The sequence below is a fragment of the Anabrus simplex genome, chromosome 1, assembly GCF_040414725.1.
Source record: "Anabrus simplex isolate iqAnaSimp1 chromosome 1, ASM4041472v1, whole genome shotgun sequence".
NCBI lineage: Eukaryota > Metazoa > Arthropoda > Insecta > Orthoptera > Tettigoniidae > Anabrus > Anabrus simplex.
The window spans coordinates 1,560,975,008-1,560,999,062 of NC_090265.1; the positions used below are offsets into that span (position 1 = coordinate 1,560,975,008).

The window sequence follows — 24,055 nt, forward strand, 5'->3', positions numbered from 1 at the left end:
ATGACAGGAAGCAACTATATGTGAATGGAGCAAGTTACACTATCCTCATCATCCACAGGATTTCCCAATCCATGAGGTCCTTAATGACGTACCCCCTTCTCGTCTTAAATCAAGGAACCCAATATGGCATGACTTAACTGGCTTCAGTATCCAGAAAAAATGACGTCAGAGCTGGAACTCTGCACCTGTAAAGCACCAAGGCATCCCTAACCCCACAACTGACTCCCAGGATTTCATATGAAGAGACACTAGTGGACTAAACTCAACCGTTGGAGAACAGGCCACGTTAGATGTAATGCCATGCTACATAAGTGAGGACTTTGAGAATCTCCTGCCTGTAACTGTTGAACTTCTTCCCAGTCAGTGTAGCACATTGTTGAGGAGTGCCCTCTGAGAAAATATGATGGACCAGGCCGAGATGTCATCTGTGCTACACCTCCAATTTTAGACTGGTTACAACAACTTTACATCGTTTTGTAAATGTGAATGCTACCAACATTCTTGTCTTTATATATGTATTGTATATTTTCTTTTTCTTTTGTATACTTGCCATATAATAGATAAATAAATAAATGAATAAATGGAGATTGTACTGTATATACTCTTGTACCATTTCTCAAACTGCTGTATGCTTTAAACACTTGTTTTTAATTTCCTTTTGTTCCCAACTTTTCATTGTGTTTAGATGATATTTGGAAAAATGTTATATCATACCTTTGATTAAAAATAGACCAAGCTCGATAGCTGCAGTTGCTTGAGTGCGGCCAGTATCCAGTATTTGGGAAATAGTCAGTTCGAACCCCACTGTTGGCAGCCCTGAAGATGGTTTTCCATGGTTTCTCATTTTTACACTAGGCAAATGCTGGGCCTGTATCTCAATTGAGGCCACAGCCGCTTCCTTCTCACTCCTAGCCCTTTCCTGTCCCACTGTTGCCATAAGACCTATCTGTGTCGGTGTGACATAAATCAACTTTTTAAAAAAAATTAAAAATCAGATATATTCCACTGAGTGTGTTCTACCTCAAGTGGCAAAACATGTCATGGATTTCAGTTATAACTTTGAATGATCTGGCTGATTGACTTTTAAAATCAATTTTAATTGTTTTCGTGAAACTTCATACATGTACCCTCACCTACAAATTTGTCAACAGAAAGTTAATCAACATTTTAATTTTACTTCTAAAGCCTATCACAGAGTAATGTGACATATACTGATAAAATCAAACATTTCTTTTGAATTTCAATTCATTTATGATAAATTATTCAAGATGATATGGCTGAAATTAAATTAAATAATGTTATTTCTGTTCTAAGTATGGTGTGTACTGAAAAACAGTTGTGATTGGCTGGGCTGAGTTGTTCAGATGGTAGAGCCTTCTGAGCTCAGGTACACAGGCATTCTGGTATTGGTACGGTGTGTAAAAGAACTTGTGTGGGACAAATTTCAGGTACATTCTGGCCTCTACAATACCATAAATGTAGTTAGTGGGATGTAAAATTAATAATGCTACTACTCTTTGTTGATTAGACCATTTCTTTATTGCATATGCATTATTTGGAAAGGGTAAATGAGGGTAATTGCCTGAAACCCTAATAAATGTGTCATTTAAGCTTAAATTTAGAAACCCATACAGAAGAACTTTTCATCCAAACAGGAATTTGAAAAATTGTGGCTACATGCATCAATGACCTAAATATGACACCAGGAACATAAGTTTGTTAAAATTACATACTTCTGCACTAATTATTTAAGACTTGACCACCTACTGTTGGTTCAGAAGTGAGCAAGTTAAGTTTTTTAATACTTACACTATAACAGAAACAAAGTCTCTTCATTAGAACTGACTAGCAAGTGTAATTGAAAGCAAAATGGTAGATGTATTATTATTAACAGTGAAATGTATGTTTACATTGTCTTATTCATGACCATCTCTGCTTGGAGTGGATGTCCAATATGTGTACCGTGTGCATTTCTACATAAAAGTATGTATGTGGTAACTTACTTCCTTTTCCACAGGAAATGCTGGAGTGTGGGGCTTAAAGAAAAATTTTGCTCTCTTGGAGTTGTTGGAACGACTTCAGTACACTCATGAAAGAGGTGCATTGTTCTTTACAGCTGATTTACTTGAAAAGGAACGTCAGGTAAGTTGCATTTTGATCTTCAAATTTCTTTTAACTTTGTATTTACTTCCTTGATACTGTGTTAAGATTTTGTAATATATCTGTATAACTTGCTTTATGTGACACTATTTTCACTTCACATTTATTCTATTGTTCTCAATCAGTGCTTTAATTCTGGATCTTTTCCTAATGCTTGGAAACGGTAAGGTAATACCATTCATAAATTTGGTGACAGACATAACCTCTCCTCGTACAGACCCATTTCAGTGATATCTATCCTCTCAGCAGTCATTGAAAGTACTCTATACTCCCATCTGATCTATTTTTCAGTCCCTTTCTTTTCGACAAACAACGCGGTTTTAAGGAGAGTAAATCATGCCTAACAAACCTATCAGTTTTCAATCAGTATGCTATCTCTATCACTAACAGAACGCAGTTGGATATCATTTGCATTGACCTGGCTAAAGCGTCTGACTCCATAAGCCCTAATCGACTTGTATAAAAACTATCCCACAGATATAATATTCATGACAATCTTTTAACTCTTATCGAAATCTTTCCAATCATCAACCCTTCCCCATGGCTCAACAGCCCCGAAGGGCCATAGCCTACCAGGCGACCACTGCTAAACCCGAAGGTCTGCAGATTGTGAGTTGTCGTGTGGTCAGCACGACGAATCCTCTCGGCCGTTATTCTTAGCTTTCTAGACTGGGGCCGCCATCTCACCGTCAGATAGCTCCTCAATTGTAATCACATAGGCTGAGTGGACCTCGAACCAGCCCTCAGGTGCAGATAAATATCCCTGACCTGGCCAGGAATCGAACCAGGGGCCTCTAGGTAAGAGGCAGGAACACTACCCCTACACGGTGGGGCCGGCATAAATCATTAACAGTGTGTGCAAAATGCTTCAGACTTGTGCTATGGCTGGGTGATAGGATAATGTAATATATATTCATAAATCTGGTGACATGTATAACCCCTCCATGTACAAGCCCATTTCAATCACATCTATCTTCTCAGCAGTTATTGAAAGTTCTATACTCCCGCCTGATGTATTTTGCAGCCTCTTTGTCAACGAACAACGCGGTTTTAAGGAGAGTAAATCATGCCTAACCTATTTCAGCCAATATGCTGACTCCTCTATCACTAACAGGATGCGGTTGGATGTCTTTTACATTTACCTTGGTAAAGCATTTGATTCCCTAAGCTCATATTAAAAATTATCCCACACGAATAATATTCTTGGCAATTTCTTTAACTCTTATAAATATCTTTCTCAATCATGAACAGAGTGTTCAAAATGCTTCAGATTTGTGCTATGGATGGGTGCCTAAATGGAAACCTAAATGAACATGATCTTACCCACAGGTATGAAATAAACGGCACTCTGCTGAAAGTTGTTACTCAGGTCAAAGATTGTGAAGTAATTCACGATAGCAAGCTAAATTTCCCTTTTCATATAGACCAAGTAAAATCCTGTGCCATGAGATCTCTTCGACCATTGTTCAGATTAACTGATATTCAGGACTTAAAACCCTCTTAAATAATATTTCTGTATTTGTTTTCTTCCTATCATTTTTAAATTATACTTCTGTATTTATGTTCTTCCTATCGTTGATTTATGCTCTCCTCGTTGGTCATCAGCTACTCCCACAAATGTCAATAAAATGAACTGCAAATTCTCATTCTTGGCACACATTGTGAAAGCCCGTAACCCCAACCTGAGACAGTTTCTTTCTTGTTATTCTAAAGAGGTCATTGTTAAGTTTTGTTGTTTGTTTTTCCTACTGTTAACATTTTATATTATTATACAGTCAGTGTAAAATGCAGTACTTCATACCTGTGTGTGATTACTACTTCTTATTCTTCTTCATCTTATCCCGCTTCAAGCTGGGTCAATGTTTCTGGCAAGTCTTTTCCACTTCATTCTATCTCTCACATCATCTTCCCCTAATTTCTTCTCCTTCAGATCTTCTCGAACATTGTCTGTCCACCTCCTCCTTGGTTTCCCCCCCTCCCCCCTATTTCTAGTCCCATCCACAGTCATATCCATCACTCTCCTCCCTACATAGCTTTCATCCCTTTGCATAATGTGTCCATACCATAGTAGTCTTCTCCCTGTGCCTCTATGGTTTGTCGAAGCACAAAAATTGCAACAGTGGTACTCCCAGGCATGAAACCAAACTGTTCATCCCTGATTGCTGTTTCTTCTCAAAGCCTTTTCTCAACAATGTACTCCCAGATTTTCATCGTATGGGACATTAGTTTTATCCCACTATAATTAGAACAGTCCTGAAGGTCTCCCTTCTCTTTGTAAATAGACACTATTGTTGTCTGCCTCCACTCCATGGGTATTTTCTCTTCCTCATAAATCTGCTGCATTAGATTCCAAGGCACTTCCAGACTTTCATTGGAATTTCATCAGGACCTGTTGCTTTTCCATTTTTCATTTTCCTAAGAGCAACCATCACTTCTTCTTTAGTAATTTCAGTTGTTAAACCCTGATTGGGGACACCATCTTCAAAAACCAGTCTTTCATTTTCCTCATTAAGCAGGTGGTTGAAATACTCTTCCCAACTTTCTTTGATCTGGTTGTCATCTTCAAGAAGAACTCTTTCTCGATTCTTCATCTGCTTTATATGCGTGAAAGCTTTCAATGCCTTGTCCCATGCCTTCACTATCCTGAAAAGCTTCTTTACTTCTTTGGTAGTTTCCAGCTCCTTGTAGACATCATCCCATGCGATTGACCTTGCCTTTCCAACATCTCATTTAGCGGCTTTATTTGCGTTGTCTATAAAGTTCTCTGTCGTCATCAGACCCAGATCGATCCCAGCTCTTCTTGGTAAGCCTTTTGGCCTTGATTTCTTCCTTTACTTCATTATTCCACCACCCTGTTTCTTTGTCCCTAGGTGCAGTTATACCGGAGGTTTTGCCTAGAACAGCTTCTCCCGCTCATTTGATCACTCCACTGTTCACTTCCCACCACTTCTGTACTCCTTGCATTTGTTGATATTTCTGCAAGACTTTGGTTTTAAATTCACCTCTCATAGCAGGATCTTCCAATCTCCACCACTTAATTTTAAGCATATTTTTCTTTTCCAGACATGGCTTACTGCAATTATACCATTGGCACTCTAGCGCCGAACCTGTGTTGTGGGGCTACGTGTTCTCCCACAAGCACTTTACAGTTCTGTACTCCCTTTAGATGTTGTCTCCTACACATGAGATAATCTATTTGGCATTCCTTTCCTCCACTTTTATAGGTTACCAATTGCTGGTTACATTTCTTGAAAAAGGTGTTGCATATAGCAAGGTCTGATCGCAGTGCAAAATGTATCACTCTCTCACCTTCTGCATTTTTTCACCTATTCCCCAGCCTCCATGAACTCTACTTGATAGATCTCCTCTATTACCCACATGCCCATTCAAGTCACCACCCAGAATTACTCTCTCTCCAGCTGATAGGCTACTAATTTCCTTCAGAAAGTATCTTTCTCTTCCTCTTCACAACCTATCTGGGGAGCATAGGCACATATGATGTTAATCATTCCATCAAGGCACAATCTAGTGCTCATTATTCAGTCTCTTTTCCCATTTACATTCACCAGGCAAGACTTCAAATCCTTTGATAGAATGATTCCTACAACATTTCTTCCCAAATTGTTTGCCCCGCTATACAGCAGTTTGTACCCATTACCAAGCTCTTTAGCTTTGTTTCCTTTCCACAGTGTTTCCTGTACACAAAGAATTTCAATCGTCGTCCTCTCTATTAAATCAGCTACTTCCCTTCCTCGTTCAGTCATTGACCTAACATTTATTGTACCTATTCTAAGTTGAGCTAGCTTCTTTAGCCAAGCCCGCCCTTCACTCGGCCCCTTCTAGGGACACCAAGACCTTGACGTCGGTGTGGGGGCCAGCTCAGGATTTCCCATGCTGGATTGGCCTTGGTGTAGGGCCAGACTAACAAGGTGTCCCCCGAGTTGCCTAAGAAGTGTCTGTGCTCTTTATTTTTCATCACTATTTCTACCCTTCTATTCTCACCTTCTTAAGTTTCATTCCTCTTCCTGTTTGGCCACCCTCTCTGCCTCAGGTAGAATAGGTTAGTACGGAGGCTTTATCCTCCCCTAATCACATGTTTTGGGTCTTGGAGAGGTGATGCATGGCTACTGGGAGAGTAGTTGTTAGTGACCCCCTCCAGATACTGGGTGCCCTCAGGAGTATATAGCCTTGCATTTGGCATGTCAGGGCCCTGTCAAAGGTCAACCTTCTTATCCCAGGTACTCGGACCGAAAATGGAACCTCTCTCTTCTCTTTCTGCTTTTTCAAAGGGTGGCACCCTTCAAAAAACGGCATCAAAAATAGGTAAGAAACGTAAGCGGTATACTCCAGTTCCAGTGGATTATGTAAGTGACGAACGTCTTCCTCGATTCTTGGTTGCTTCCAGGGTTGATGGTAAGAGTTTTCTTGATGAATGTCCTTTCATGTTAAGCAATTCAATTGAAGAAATTGTTGCTTGTGAAGTTGACGAGATGCGCAAGCTCCGCGATGGATCTGTACTTATAAAGACATCTACAGCTGAACAATCCAGACAGCTACTCAAAGCTACGTTATTCGGAAAGGTAGAGGTGAAAATAGAGAAGCACCAAACACTTAACTCCTGCAAGGGAGCTATATTCCACAGGGATTTGGTTAAGTCTTCCGATGATACTATGATCCGGTACCTAGCACATCGGGATGTAACCGACGTGAAGAGGTTGAAGAGGCGTGTGGGTGATAAGCTGCTCGATACGGGTGCTTTCATCCTTATCTTCGATGCTGAGACTGTACCTGAACGGATAAAAGTAGCAATGTATCGACTGACTGTTCGTCCATATATTCTAGCACCAATGAGGTGTTATAACTGTAAAATATTTGACCACACCTCACTGCGACGTACAGGTACGACAACCTGCAAAATGTGTGGGAAGTGCGAGCATGCTGGGGTTGACTGCACACCACCACCTGTGTGCGTCAACTGCCCGGATGCACATGCACCAATCTCCCAAGAAGTGCCCCACATTCAAGCAGGAGAAGAAGGTCCAGGAGATAAAAACGCTGGATAAACTATCTTATCCAGACGCCCGGAGGAGGTTCAAGTCTGTGGCTGCTCCGGAGTTCTCTATCTCCTTCGCTGAAAAGGTTGCAAACGTGCAGATCACTCCACAGAGTTTTGTACAGAACACCAGTACTGAAAAAGCATCGAAAAGTCAAAGCCAACAATGAAATGTAATCGCTAAAGAAACTAGAGTTTTACCAGCAGAAAAAACGAAACGTGCGTTATTGCCAACGTTGACTGGGAAGTCCTCCCCCCAACAGGGCGGGGGGAAAGGCTTCCCCAAATAGGGCTGGAAAGTCCAGACCTCCTTTCAATGCCCAGACGATGAAGGAGGAGTAGGTGAAGCCACAGAGCTCCCTTAAGAAATTGGAGAAGAAGCCTTCTCCAACTCAATCGAGGGTCACAGGTTCCCCGAAGAAATATGACAAGCCATCTGCTGGTTCTCCTCCAAAACAGACAGATACGGTGGGCAAGAGTGAGAGGCATAGACGCCATCTTGCTCGATCACTTTCTGGAGAACCTAGTTCTCCCAGGAAGAAGGCCCACTGTTCCTGATCAATGAGATCACCGTCCACAGAGTGCCCAGTCACCGCGTCTCCTTCTTCTGAGGAGACAGTGGAGACTGAACCACTCATTGTCGTGGATGGTGATGATGACAACAAAGATACCGACAAAGACGGCGGAACCTGGCAGGTAATGAACCGAACAAAGGGCAAGAAATTGCTCTGAATTCGATGCTTTACCTATCCACACAATGCCACTATTGCAGTGGAACTGCAGTAGTTATCACTGTCGCCTAGCTGAGTTACGTCAGTTGATATCCGTCTATGCAGCCTCCATAGTCTGCTTACAGGAATCTCGTTTCAGACCTGGACACAACATGACCATGAGAGGATATAGTCTTTATTCCAAAAACAGTAGCTGTGGTTGGTGCAGCAGCTGGGAGCGTTTGAACCCTAGTTTGCTCCAATATCTTCGAGAATCGTATGTATTTTTTTGTAATTATGCTCAATACCCATTCAATTTCGATACTGTTTTATTTGATGCTATTCTCCATTGTCCATTAATTTGATACTGTTTATTAATGCAAGTTCTAATAATTCTTCTTAGAAAGACCTTCCCACATTGTCTTATGCCTTAACTCTTCATCAACCTCATGAAAGGCAGTATATGAAACAAAGTATCCTAATTTAAACAACATTGTAACAATGTGATTTGAACTAGGGTTGGGCAGACCGGAACATACAGTTGTTCCGCAACATTAGGAGCTTGAGCGGAGTGTTTCGGTACAGAGTGTCGGACATGGGACACAGGACAGTAACTGCATCGTAGAGAGAACTTCGAGAGGCAACATGACATGCTCCGCGTCAGCTGGAATGTGCCTGTACCAAACGTGCTGTGTGAAGGCCGCACTAGATAGATTAGTTGGCCTTGGCTGTGTCTGTCGATACCGGCTGTGTGCCGCCCTGTGCTGGAGTTTAAACATTTTTTCATCCAGTTATATCTTTAATTCCAAAGCGATGACCTATATTTTTCTTGAGCTTAAAAGTTTCGTTAAAGTCCAAATTAATTTTTAACATCAATCCCCGAGAAAGTGTTCAGGGAAATTTTCAAGATATTAAAGAAAGTAAATGGAAGTTGAGAGGAAAGGAATTCAAAGTGCAGAGAGCATAACAGCATGAAAGTACAACAATGTTTTCATCCAGTTATATTTTTAATTCCAAAGCGATGACCTATATTTTTCTTGGGCTTAAAAGTTTCCTTAAAGTCCAAATTAATTTTTAACATCAATCCCCGAGAAAGTGTTGAGGGAAACTTTCAAGATATTAAAGATGGTAAATGGAAGTTGAGAGGGAAGGAATTCGAAGTGCAAAGAGCATAACAACACCAAAGTAATTAAACCGTACGAAAGACTGTAAACTTTGCATAATGTCGCATCAGAGTCCTGTTCAGGACCCTTTTACTAGAAGAAAACCGGACAGAGTGAAATGCAATTTATGTTTATTTTGCCTACAAAGGGACCTTCAACCAGCACAGTGACAAGACATTTCAAACTTAAACATCCCACAGTTGTTATTTTGCGTGTTCCGCTTGTATATTGTGCACTGACGAATGTTTCTTCAACTGTGCGAGTATACTTTTAATTGGTGAAAATAACATTGTGACATTTGTAAACACCTGTACTGCCAGTGTAATCGTGACAGGTGTATTTCAGAATGAATGGAAACATTCTTATCCTAAAAAGACAATTTAGACATGATTTTTTTGGGTGAATATTTCATTCAGAGTTCCGACTGCTTTCTCATGTACCGTGAAGTTTTATTCTGGCCCTAATTACTCGCAATACAGGCCAATACATTCAACTGGTGAAAATATTCTTGAATTAGTTACTTTTAAACACCTGCACTGTCATTGTAACCGTGTTATGTGTATTTCAGATTGACCGGAAAAATCTTAAACTAAAAGCAGCATTAAAACGTGATTATTGGGCGCGAATTCCAGTGTTCCGACTGTTCGTTTACGTTCCGTGCAGCTTTATGCTGGACATGGCCATAACTACACACAGGCACACACCACACAGCACGTTCCGTACAGGCACATTCCCGCTGGCGCAGAGCCTGTAATGTTGCCTCTCGAAGTTCTCTCTACACTGCACAGTTACAGTCCCGTGTGCCCACTGCACAGTTCAGCTAGTAGGCGAAGGGCAGTGCATAGTGGCGCTTCTAATAATAATAATAATAATAATAATAATGTTATTTGCTTTACGTCCCACTAACTACTTTTACGGTCTTCGGAGACGCTGAGGTGCCGGAATTTAGTCCCGCAGGAGTTCTTTTACGTGCCAGTAAATCTACCGACACGAGGTTGTCGTATTTGAGCACCTTCAAATACCACCGGACTGAGCCAGGATCGAACCTGCCAAGTTGGGGTTAGAAGGCCAGCGCCTTAACCGTCTGAGCCACTCAGCCCGGCAGTGGCGCTTCTGACGGGACAGCGAGTCAGTGTCTCCGTCTCGCTTAAGAATGTTTCGGAACAATTGACACTCGGTGTTCTAGAACAGTGGAACATAACTGTGCATCGGCACAGTGTGCTGAAACAGGGACATAGTGCCCAACCCTAATTTGAACTTGTAAGATGATGAACTGATAGTGCTTAAACTACATGCATAGGAGTATTGGCACCTATAAGTGAAAAGTCCAAATATGCAGATTAGCACAACACAGCTGTCAGTGATTTCTTATTGGCAAACAAATTCATAATGAATAACTCCCACATTGGGGGAGATACAAAGTTTAAGGATCCTTCTATTACGGTTTCATCCTTAACGTATCCTTCACATCGTAGTTTGGAATGCAGCATTTCTTTCCTCAGTTTAACTGCCGTGTCTTTAATCCTCTTCTTCAAATTATCAACTTGTTAGATTTGTTGAGCCATTTCTTCCAAAAGTATGCTACTCATCATTGCAATTGGTGACTTTGACCTATCAAATACCAATTTTTTACCAAAGGTATCAGTTACCGGTAAAAGATTCTTGCACAGGACATGTGATTGTGATGAGTGTTTGACATCCAAATCTTTACTTGTCTTGCACTGATTTCCAGCAACACATGCTTGCTTAGTAAATTTCTATCTTTAATTCGTGTTTTGCCTTAACTTGTATTGATTTTGACTGATGATGGTCTCTAGTAAGACCGAAGCAAGTTTCAACAAATATATGTGACTTTTTTAAGGTTACAACAAACAGTATTGAATAGGTGGAAACCTTTTTAGCTTTTTTTTACATTATATTGCTCTTCAATATGGATTAATATGAAATTTATTACCTATGATTTCTTCGTGTAGATGGAATAAACCCCAAAACCATTCCAGAACATCATCTTTGCGCCGCTCAGCTGCACTGTGAACTGTTAAAATGGTTTTAGCCTTTAATATTAAGTTACTTGGTTTATTGTAAGACCCACACACATTTTCATTTTCTGTGTGTTTTCGGTTTACTGGCACCACTACAATAGACGTTAATGTACACTGTCAGAACAACATTCGTAATCACTCACATCTGAATAACACTGATTGTGAACAAATTAAACACACAAATGGCTACGACTGGTGTGTACCATGCTGGTACACGCACATCATGTTGATGTTATGGAGACCTACATTGACATAGCGCCAGTGATCCACCATCTTTAATGGCAACTCAAGATAAGCCCGACCACAAAATTTGGTGGCAACCTGCACATCTACATACTCCAAAGTTATAATTAAGAAGCACCTCTTCATTATGTTTCCCACGAATGGCAACTTCAATGGCCCAAACAAGTGAAAGTCTGAGGGAGCTAGGTCAGGGCTATAGGGTGAATGGGGTAATACAATCCAACCCTGTTTTGTGAGGTGTTTCAACGTCCTCAAACTTGTGTGAGGGCGTGCGTTATCATGTTGAAGCAAACAATCACCTGGGTTGTTATGGCGTCCAAGTCGCTGGAAGCGCTTCTTGAGTTTGGTTAATGTGTTCACATGTGCCTCAGAATTAATGATGGTGCCTCTTGACATCACATAAATGAGTATGACACCATCTTAGTCCCAAAACACAGTGATCATGACCTCACCAGCAGAAGCAGTTGCTTTGAAATTTTTCTTCTGTGGAGAGTCAGGATGGCACCATTCATTGATTGCCGTTTTGTTTCGGGCTCAAAATGGTGAACCCAGGTTTCATCACCTGTCACAATCCAGAGCAAGAAGGCTTCCCCCTCAGCTTCAAAACATTGCAGCAACTCAGAAGAAATGTTTTTCTGAGAGTGTTGTGTTCCTCCGTAAGACAGCGCGGAACCCGTCATGAACACATTTTTGTGTAATCAAGAGCACTGATGATTACACCCACACTTCCTTTGCTGATTGACAGCTCCCGCGCTAATTGCTAACTCGTTCTGCGTCAGTCCTCGCGCATGAGCACATCAGCACACTGCATCTTGTCAGGTGTGACAGCCGTGGGTGGCCTCCCCGACCATTGTAAATCTTGGAGCTCTGCTGAACCACCTTCAGATGGCCTCACCCTCAGTGCCCAGCCACTAACTGTACTTCTGTCGACTGTTGATGCTCCATAAACTGCACATAAACGTTTGTGAATGTTTCCAACAGTTTCTTCCTCCGCAGTGAGATATTCAACGTCGACATAAATTCAATAATGTACTTCACTTGCAGACACCATGTTGAACCATTGCTGCAAGTACACTATTTGTCAGAAGAAATAGAAACTTTGCATGCGCACTCTGAAAACTTCAAAGAAGTCATATCTTAAGTTTTGCATTCGTACCATTGTTGGGGGCTAAGAAAAATATTGTGGTGCATTATTTTCTGGGCCACCCTGATAGAATGTGATGTTGATCTTTCAAGAACGAATCATTAATTAAACATGAATTAAATTATAATGTTTTCAAGTATAATCTGTTATTTAATGTCATTTAAGACCTATCTGTGTTGGTGCGACGTAAATCATTGTAAAAAAAATTTACTCCAACACAAAACCAAGAGGACTTTTCTTCTTGGTGAAACTTACAACCTGACTTTTACCCTTCTGGACATGAGGCTAATGATGTGATATACCCTATGATAGGAGGAAGGGAGAAACCTAGTGTCAGCACCTGGACTACTCCTATATAAATAATGCACAGTAGCGTTTTCCATCTATTCAATACTAGTTCAATACGGACCAACAATATGTAGTTCATAACCCTTAATAGACTACTCCTGTCGAATAGCACCAGGGGGTATGCTCAAGGCTTAAACATCGTCGTCCGACGGACGAATCACCAACAGCAGCGTCATTTGCCCTCACTCCATATGAATACTGTGGAGATATTTGGAATTTCCAGGCTGCTTTTACTCAAGATATTGATTAGAAATTGTATACCACCACCTCTTCTACCCTGGCAGAAACATTCTGATGGTGACATTTTTTATGACCAGTGGGACTTGAACTGGTTAACCACTGCATCAGACCATATAGACTTCACATCTTAATGATCATGATCCCCACTTAAATTGTCTATATTAAAAATGAAAGGAATAGGAAAGCAAATATACTGGGAGTGTGTCTTATTGCTGGCCTGCTTAAGACAAATTCCAAACTGGCAGTCTGTTGTTTCCTTCATTATTATCATGACATTGATGCTAGTTCTTCTTTGTTTCTTACGCTTGTGTCATTTTCAGTTACATTTCACTTTTTCACTTCCTGAGTGAGTCTAAAATAGATTTTTTTTTCATCTTGAAAATAAACACACACAAATAATAATAATAATAATAATAATAATAATAATAATAATAATAATAATAATAATAATAATAATGATGATGATGATGATGATTCATGTTTGTGGGTTACTGTAGTCACGTCCTAGTTCATGAACCATGGGCAACGGCTGAGTGGCCTGGTAAGTGGTCCTGAGAGTCGGGATACCAGTTGCTATGGAATGGGAGTGGGCATCTCCGACATATTCTGAGTCATGGCCCTCCTTGTGCTCAGGCGGCTAGGATTATACAATTCACCGGTGGTCCATAACCCGTTAGAGGAGAGATCCTCACTTGGTCTATGTGCAAGTAGGGTAGCATCCTGCTTCATGAATTTACCGAGCTCAGAACATTTTAAGCAATACTCGGACCTATGGGAGTAACGGAGTCCCACTCCCATGTGACAGGCGAGGGACTCCTTGGAAATAACTTGGCGAACGAAATGTAATTCGATGGGGAGCTATCAATATTAATGGGGGTTATGGAAGAAAGAAAGTAGAACTGGCTGAGTCAGCAAAGAGGATGCGTCTAGATGTGCTAGGAGTAAGTGATATTCAGGTAAGGGGAGATAACGAGGAAGACATAGGAGATTAGAAAGTGTACTTGACGGGTGTTAGAAAGGGACGGGCAGACTCTGGGGTAGGGGTCTTTATTAGGAATACCATTGCACGCAACATAGTTTTTGTTAGGCACGTAAATGAGCAAATGATGTGGGTAGATTTGTCATTTGGAGGAATTAGGACACGAATTGTGTCCGTGTATTCACCATATGAGGGTGCAGATGAGGATGAAGTTGACAAGTTTTATGAAGCATTGAGTGACATCGTGGTCAGGGTCAACAGCAAGAATAGAACAGTGCTAATGGGCGATTTCAATGCGAGAGTTGGGAATAGAACTGAAGGATACGAAAGGGTGATTGGTAAATGTGGGGAAGATATGGAAGCTAATGGGAATGGGAAGCGTTTGCTGGACTTCTGTGCTAGTATGGGTTTAGCTGTTACGAATACATTCTTCAAGCATAAGGCTATTCACCGCTACACATGGGAGGCTAGGGGTACAAGATCCATAATAGACTATATCTTAACAGACTTTGAAATCAGGAAATCTGTTAGGAATGTACGAGTTTTCCGCAGTGAACTAAGCATCTCTAGGCCTAGGGTAGAGAAAGTGAAATCTGTCTGTAAATGAATAAGGGTAGGAAATATCCAGGACGAGGAAATTAGACAGAAGTACATGGATATGATTAGTGAGAAGTTTCGAACAGTAGACAGTAAGCAGGTTCAGGATATAGAAAGTGGATGGGTGGCATACAGGGATGCTGTAGTAGAAACAGCGAGTGAATACCTAAGAACAACAGTGTGTAAAGATGGGAAAAGGCGAACATCTTGGTGGAATGATGAAGTGAGAGCAGCTTGTAAACGTGAAAAGAAGGCTCATCAGAAATGGCTCCAAACAAGGGCCGAGGCAGACAGGGATTTGTATGTAGATGAAAGAAACAGAGCGAAACAAATAGTTGTTGAATCCAAAAAGAAGTCATGAGAAGATTTGGTAACAACCTGGAAAGGCTAGGTCAAGCAGCGGGGAAACCTTTCTGGACAGTAATAAAGAATCTTAGGAAGGGAGGGAAAAAGGAAATGAACAGTGTTTTGAGTAATTCAGGTGAACTCATAATAGATCCCAGGGAATCACTGGAGAGGTGGAGGGAATATTTTGAACATCTTATCAATGTAAGAGGAAATCATCCTGGTGGTGTTGCGAACAGCCAAGCTCATGGGGAGGAGGAAAATGATGTTGGTGAAATTATGCTTGAGGAAGTGGAAAGGATGGTAAATAAACTCCATTGTCATAAAGCAGCAGGAATAGATGAAATTAGACCTGAAATGGTGAAGTATGGTGGGAATGCAGGGATGAAATGGCTTCATAGAGTAGTAAAATTAGCATGGAGTGTTGGTAAGGTACCTTCACATTGAACAAAAGCAGTAATTGCACCTATCTATAAGCAAGGGAACAGGAGGGATTGCAACAACTATCGAGGTATCTCATTGATTAGTATACCAGGCAAAGTATTCACTGGCATCTTGGAAGGGAGGGTGCGATCTGTCGTTGAGAGGAAGTTGGATGAAACCCAGTGTGGTTTCAGACCATAGAGAGGCTGTCAGGATCAGATTTTCAGTATGCGCCAGGTAATTGAAAAATGCTACGAGAGGAATAGGCAGTTGTGTTTATGTTTCGTAGATCTAGAGAAAGCATATGACAGGGTACTGAGGGAAAAGATGTTCGCCATACTGGGGGTCTATGGAATTAAAGGTAGATTATTAAAATCAATCAAAGGTATTTATGTTGTGAGTTGGGCTTCAGTGAGAATTGATGGTAGAATGAGTTCTTGGTTCAGGGTACTTACAGGGGTTAGACAAGGCTGTAATCTTTCACCTTTGCTGATCGTAGTTTACATGGATCATCTGCTGAAAAGTATAAAATGGCAGGGAGGGACTTGGTCTTAATGGCAGATTGTGCCGAAAGCCTGCAGTCTAATTTCTTGGAACTTGAAAATAGGTGTAATGAGTATGGTATGAAAATTAGCCTCTCGAAGACTAAATTGATGTCAGTAGGTAAGAAATTCAACAGAATTGAATGTCAGATTGGTGATACAAAGCTCGAACACATAGATAATTTCAAGTATTTAGGTTTTGTGTTCTCCCAGGATGGTAATATTGTAAGTGAGATTGAATCAAGGTGTAGTAAAGCTAATGCAGTGAGCTCGCAGTTGCGATCAACAGTATTCTCTAAGAAGGAAGTCAGCTCCCAGATGTAACTATCTTTACATCGCTCTGTTTTCAGACCAACTTTGTTTTAGAGGAGCGAAAGCTGGGTGGACTCAGGATATCTTATTCATAAGTTAGAAGTAACAGACATGAAATTAGCAAGAATGATTGCTGGTACAAACAGGTGGTGGGAACAATGGCAGGATGGTACTCGGAATGAGGAGATAAAGGCTAATTTAGGAATGAACTCGGTGGATGAAGCTGTACGCATAAACCGGCTTCGGTGGTGGGGTCATGTGAGGTGAATGGAGGAGGATAGGTTACCTAGGAGAATAATGGACTCTGCTATGGTGGGTAAGAGAAGTAGAGGTAGACCTAGACGACGATGGTTAGACTCGGTTTCGAACGATTTAAAGATAAGTGGTATAGAACTAAATGAGGCCACAACACTAGTTGCAAATCGAGGGTTGTGGCGACGTTTAGTAAATTCACAGCGGCTTGGAGACTGAGCGCTGAAAGGCATAACAGTCTATAATGATAATGTATGTATAATAATAATAATAATAATAATAATAATAATAATAATAATAATAATAATAATAATAATAATAATAATAATAATAATAATACACCATGCATACAAGCATAATATACAGGGTACAGGAGATTTTCTCTTTCAACAACTCTGTTTATGGACATGACAGCTTCTACCATCACCGTTCAGAATCTCAACTTGCTGATTACTTCTTTTAAAAGTTTCTTTGTAATAAATCTGAAAACCACACAGAAAACATGCATTACTTTACGATAACAGTGCCCAGCTTCAGAAAATGAGGTATGTCCCAGTACTCCTGGATGCAGCAATCAGTTAAGTAATCAGTATAGCCAACATATGCCACTGAAGATCCTAATTTTACGTAACAGCATATAACTGCTTTCAGTCTTACTACATTGCTTTGCAGCAATTTTAAAACTGTGAAAATGCACGTCTTTCTCATACAACTTTCTTAAATGTGTAACAGGTACCATATCCCCCTGAAGAAAAAAAAAAAAAAAAAAAAAATTAAGCAGTATATATATATAAAAAGAATATCAAGGACCAATAGTACTGCCTTGTGCATACCTGCCAACCCTTCCAGTTTACCTGGAAACTTTGTTTTTAACTCAGTTTCTGATTTATTTTTACTTCTTCCTATTTTTGACCATTATATCCCCCAGTACAGCCAATACTCTTTCCTCAGAATAAATTCTTATGTGCTAGTGTAATTTTCAAGCATTTTTGATGCTTTATTTGGCGAGTTTATTGTGTTTCCCGCTCACTACAGCAGTGTGTGTGCTTTACAGCTGGTAATTCAGGACAGAAATCATCCTACAAGCAAGAGAGGCTAGCGTGTGCTAGCCACTCCATTAATTGGGATTCAGGACGAAAAAATGAGTTTGTTCCTACTTTGTTATTGTGTGGTTCGCATGCTCTTTTCTTTGCGTAGTTTCATTGGAGTTGTAGTCCACGTGTTTTTTTCTTGCAGTTCTGTGCTTTTCCCCCTTTCAAAGTCATATTTAATAACGTATGAGACATATTGATCTTTTTTGTATACGGTAATTTCGCATATTTCAGTTTGTGTCCATTCTTAGTTCATAATTTTAAATGACTTGAATGTATTTCAGAGCTGTCTCGGTGACAGTTTCTGGTATTTTTTCTTCACATCATGGTCACAAAACATATAAAATTGTATTTCCTTTCATTTTACAGTCTAATATAGGGAACTATTATGCAATTTCTTCCGTGTTTGTTACATTTTCTTGTAATAATTTTTATGTTTTCTTAGTTTAAGATTTTAAATTTAATGGTCATTTCGCATTGTAATTGTAGTTATGTATGCCTTTTATAATGTTTTCTTTTTTTATTTAGACCGTGGCGCAATATTCGTGATCAAATCCAATAAATATCTTCTGATTTTTTATTTTTAAAAGTTGGCAGGTATGCTTGTGGAACCCTCCATTTAATCATCAAATAACAATTTACCTGTTCTAATTCTCTTAGTTCTGTTTTCTGGAAATTTAGCCACCAAATCAATTATTCATTTTGTCTAGTCCAGTAGCCCTCATTTTTGTGAGTAATCTCCTATGATTTATCCTATGAAAAGCTTTGGATAGGTTAATAGAGATGTCGTGCATTTGACCTTCTGAATCTGAAATATTAACGGTTCTGAGCTATAGTCGTAACTAGTCTCTTTCATGAAAACAAATTATAACTTCCATGCATGCCAGAAATCACCATGGAGACTTGTGGCTGTCAATATTGCCTAGAATGCTAACAGCCATAAGTCTCCATGGTGATTTCTGGCATACATGAACTTTTTTAATTTGCTTTAATGTAAGATGTGAAAAAAGCTAGTTACGATAGTATTGGAATGAACTGTCAATACCTGCTATATCTTGCTGGAATCCTGTTAGTTGGGTCTTACTGGAATTATCTTTCCTAAACCCAACTGTCTTCTGTAAATCAGTTGGAGTAATTTTTTGATCACCTTAATACAATAAGAAAAAATGTTTTCCTAGAGCTTACATACAACCAGTTTCAAGCTGACTGGCCTATAATTATCCACTTTATGTTTATCACCCCTCCCTTTGTAAACTGGAGCTACTATATGAACTCTTCATTAATTTGATATAGCTCCTTCATTGTAAACAGTAATCGAAAAAGTATTTGAGATATCATATTATACCAACCCGTGAACATGAATTGTTTGGTTTTGTCTATGCGTTTACAAAGTAACAGCATTTCACACACCTCACTCTTCGACACATTTCCTTCAACTGGAGCAAACCTTATAGTTGTGGTCGACATCTGCTGCTCTAGTTACTGTCTTGTGCAACTGTAGTGGCCAGTGGCTGTGGCCCACGTTGGCCACTAAGATTGGCTACTTGTATGCACACTCAAAACATGTCTGTGGTATGACTCCATTTGGTATTCAGAAATTGAGTTGTATGCACGAACAAGCGTCTATGTTACATTCCCTACATATTGAGAAAAACGGCAATAAAGATGATTGTTGACTGCAGGACAAGGCTACGCGAGAGAATGTAACATAGACTTTTGTTCCGTAAACCAACAGCTTTGAAGGGCACGCACTCACTCATTTGCAAATAATGGACGCATATAGAGGAGAATAGTGTTATTTTAAATTTTTAGCCTAATTATAGTGATTGGATGCGTACAAATACTATTCCATTAAATATAAAATGTAATTAAACTTGTTTCTTTACAGTGGTTAATATTTTCTTAGAAAGTAACTACTGTGCTCTTCATTCTGTTACTTCAACACAATAATTTGCACATCTTTATAATAATTATTATTACATCATCTGGTTACACATTAACGGCAAAATTTGAAAATATATAATAAATATATTCAAATCAATATGTCTATATCTATATTGGTCCCTTAATCCTGAGGATCGTGATCTCTGAAGATATTTCTTTGTACCCGTTTCCATCCTCCACGGTCTTCTGCTATATGGGTAGATTGTCTTTGTTGCATGTTTTATGCTATCTGTCCATTGTATAGGTGCTCACCCACGCTTCCCCTTTCCAGGCACGTTTCCCAAGATTATGTGCTTTTTAAGGCTTCCTTCTCCACGACGCATAATATGACCAAAGAATAGGAGAATCCTCTGTTGACATTTTGCCGATAACCTGGTACTGATGTTCAGTTCCTTGAGGATGGATTCGTTGTTTTGAAATGCTGTCCAAGGAATGCGATGCATTCTTCTCCAGCACCACATCTCGAATGAGTTGATCTTATTCAAATCTGAAGCTCGTAAAGTCCACGTTTCAGCACCATAGAGGAAGATAGAGAATACCAGTGTCTGTACTAGTCTCATCTTTAGCTTTACAGAAATGGAGCGATCCTTCCAAATATGAGATAACCGAGACATGATATTCTTGGCCATGGCAATCCTTCTCCTGATCAAATCGATATACACAGAAAATAATCAATAATAGCAACACTGTAAGTTATATTTTTCAACTCGCTTGTAGTTTATATTCTGATGTTTTTTTTTTTTTTAGGTTTACATAGAATCTATGATACTCCTGCTTCAAGTATTTCAGCATATCCTGAAGATCCTTCTTTTTCTCCTTCGTAATCGGCAGGTCATCTGGATATGAAGGAACAAGGTCAAAAATTGAAAATGTCTCACCAATGATGACATTTCTTGGTGTCACAACTGAATAATATTGGAATGGTATTATTGTATTGTGCAATTTTCTAACATATACTCCACTAAGCTCATCTTTAGTAAATTTTATCCACATAGCCTCCGTGATTTTTAGTTCCTTATTCTTCATGATACCCCTGGTCAATGGTTCAAAACTTTTGAAGTTATTTCTGTCCATCTCTACTATTTCATAGTTTCTTGAAATAAAAGATTCTCCTATCACATACTTCCATTCAGAAGGAACGTGGACTGTAGAAACCTTTTTCTGTTTTTTAATTAATGCGAAGTCTCTGTCGCATGGTAGGAAGCTGTGTCCCGAACAGAGAAATTTTTGTTGAACTTCATCAAAAAATCCTGAGGTAACAAATTTCTTGAATAGTACATGATGTAGCCAGTTATTATTTTGTCCTACGCATCAATCGGACCACACAATAAGTTTTCTGCTCTGCAAACTGCTTGGTTGAAAGTTGTCAGTGATGTGTTTTAGTAAACATGATGCTATTTCTGTCGATCTCCTCTTCCCAATTGTTTCATTCCAGAGATAGAAAGTTACTTTATTTCGTCCCATGTCATGTATAGCAAAATTGTAAGAAGACAGCTGGTGTTGGTAGTATATGGATGAATGGGTAAGTGTAGGGCAGAACAGAACTTGTTGCAGATTGACACAAAGCACAGTTACATTTCATTCCTTTCGGCAATTTCACCATTGTTGTGCGTGGCTTTATACGCTTGATCAGCTTTGTAATGGTGCAGCATTCTATCAGTCTGTATTTTCTTCCGCTCTTCTTCCGTTTGAGCAGCCTGAAGTTTGTTATACAATAAGTCACAGTATTTACAAGTGTCACTTCATGGAGAGCCTGTTTTCAGATTCATTTCATAAAAGGTTGATTGATAGGACGTAAAGTGTACTTCAGCCTCAGGGTGCTTTGATTTAAAGGCTCTGTACATTTTAGCTAAGGTTAAATCAGGTGACAGGTACTCTTTCTCAGTTTTGTGTCGAGAATAATGGCTGGGCTGCCTAGGGAAGCTGTTTATATGTTCTGTAACTTTGTTTTTGATTTCATCTTTAATAGAGTGAGGACGATTGAAATGCTTGCCCTCTGGTATTTAGGAACACTGACTCCGTCTTTCATATTTCTCTGCAGAGTTTGGATACATCAGGCGAAATTGAAAATGTGTGCATAAGGGTAGTTTTACAAACTTGCAGAGACCCTAATCTGTAAAGAAATGTAGCTTTTGTTTTTGTTGAGAAGTTGCATCTGTTAGTCCTTTCCTTCGTCTGTTAGGTTCCTCTAAGTCAACACATTTCATTAAATAAAGAGTCTGTTCATCATAAGATAATTTATAAAACTCCAGGAAATAGGACAGTTTTAATTCACAACTCAGTTCTTTACACCCAGACCTCCCACATTTACAATCAAAATTATCTGTTGGTTTTTTACGTTCTTCTACATTCTTACCTTTTTTACTGGTGTAAGCTTTCCCACTGTCCCTTAATTGTTTACGTTCCACATCTTTCCTTTCACTGGGGTCACTTCCTTTTCCTGTATCTGTTTTTCGTCAACTTGTGTACACTGCTTGGGGACTACAGTACATTACGATCACTACTATCGTCTGATTGCACGACTATGGTGTCGATGATAAACTAAATAAACTCAGTAATATAAGACTGAACACACCAAAACAATCTCCATACTAGAATGTGCTCATTACATTGCATTTAATCGTGACATTGTCGAGCGCTCGCGCGGGAAACGATCTAACATATACTTTTGTTCCATTATTTTTCAAGTGCATTTCTCGTCACAATTTCGGGAATACTATAGCAATCTGTTGAGATATGCTCAAACTACCTGCTAATACAGATCCAGGACACATCATAGATGTTTGTTCTGTGAATATCTCAAATGCCACAAAAATGTAACATAGAAGTTTGTTCACGCATACGACTCAATTGTTGATGATGATCCAGTAAGTAAGTTTTATGATAAGGTGGCCTGGAAGTTTAACCTGGATTTCTATTATCCTGACTAATATATGTCTGCTGTTATGAGATCTGAACTAACATGACATCTGATTTTTGCAATTCCATTTTCTGTCAGTGTACTTCCTTGTTATTAGATTTTAACCATTTAATTATGACTATTGTTTATTAAATATATTTGGTTTTACAGCTTGCTATCCACTGTGATGAAAATGAACAACACATTGCTGTACTTTATTGTACTGTATGCACTTCTCATCTGTGTGAAGAATGTTCTGAGTTGACCCATGCTACTCGCACGTTGGCTCGTCACCGACGTATACCACTGTCTGATAAACCTCGCGAGAAACCAAAGTGTCCATCTCATCCATCTCATGTAGCTGAATTTACATGCCTGGAAGAAGATTGTCAGACGTTGCAGTCTGGACCAGGTCCTATAATGTGTTTTATCTGCAAAGACTATGGGCGACATAAGAACCATAAGGTAGGACTTTTTTTTTAATTAGTAGGAACAATTGATTTTTATTTTCATTTTTCACATGTTAGTTTTCATTTTCTGTGCAGACCCAATTGGATTGGCATTTTTGGTGTTTATGGAAAACTTTGCCAGTCCTACCAGTCTTGCATCAGTTGATAACTGGATAATCAAAAATAGTACTCCTTCACTAACTATACACATTCTATCATGGATGTGATGAATTAGGGTATCTCAAGACACTCTGTGGTATGCGATGACAGAGTAATGTCACCCATTTAGTTCATTTCGGCAGTATAGAACACTCACAAAATGATGTAGTGTGTGATGTTGCTGAACGGCCCGATCAGGTTGGCATATCTTTTTTACACAATACTGACCCAGTTGAGATTGAGAATTCGTACAAATTACTTGACAATACAATATATTTTAGTTGAAAACTTTACAGATGTCATTTGTGTGTGTGTTGAAAGATGAAAAGTAACTAAATTAACTAATGAAAATTCCATACATACTTCACCAGTAGAACCTACAGTATGTATGACATTGACACAGTGAAGGTTAAAGAAAAATAACTATCCCCTATGGCCTGAAGTTCTCACACCAAACAGTAACGCTGTGACCAACAAGAGAAAGAAATCTACCATAGAAAACTAAACAATGCTTGGTGCCCGATCAGATCAGCAGAAAATTTTAAATGCTTATAATGATCAAAAGTAAATGTCAAACACGAAGGAGCCTCTACTCCAGTTAAATGCCACAGAGTATAATTCAACACAGGACGTTACGATACCTTCCAAAAAAAAAAACCAGCACAGATTTTATGTGTGCACGCTTTAGAAATTTACATTTTCCGCCCAGTCTCAACTGAGTTAACACAATCTCATATATTGCTTTTCAGCATCGACATGTTTTTTTATGTTTCGTATATATATATATATGGTGACATAAAACTTGTACTTGAGAACCTGACATTTTAAAGTGTAATTATACCACAATGCAGGTCATTGAATTTTAACACGTTTTATCTCTACAGTTATTACCAAGTGTTCATAGTATGTATATTTATCAAGACTTCAAGGACAGAAATAATTAGTTTTTAAAAATTAAGG

The 24,055-nt window shown here is 39.3% G+C and overlaps 1 protein-coding gene across 1 annotated transcript in view; it reads left to right on the top strand.

Annotated features, from left to right (window-relative positions):
* The window catches only part of LOC136858519 (E3 ubiquitin-protein ligase TRIM23), a 218,119-nt gene that overhangs the window by 46,773 nt on the left and 147,291 nt on the right, over positions 1 to 24,055 (top strand). Inside the window, exons 3-4 of the mRNA XM_067138121.2 lie at positions 2,018 to 2,142; positions 22,659 to 22,952. Of these exons, the coding sequence (XP_066994222.1) occupies positions 2,018 to 2,142; positions 22,659 to 22,952 (419 nt within the window). The remainder of the gene's footprint in view (positions 1 to 2,017; positions 2,143 to 22,658; positions 22,953 to 24,055) is intronic.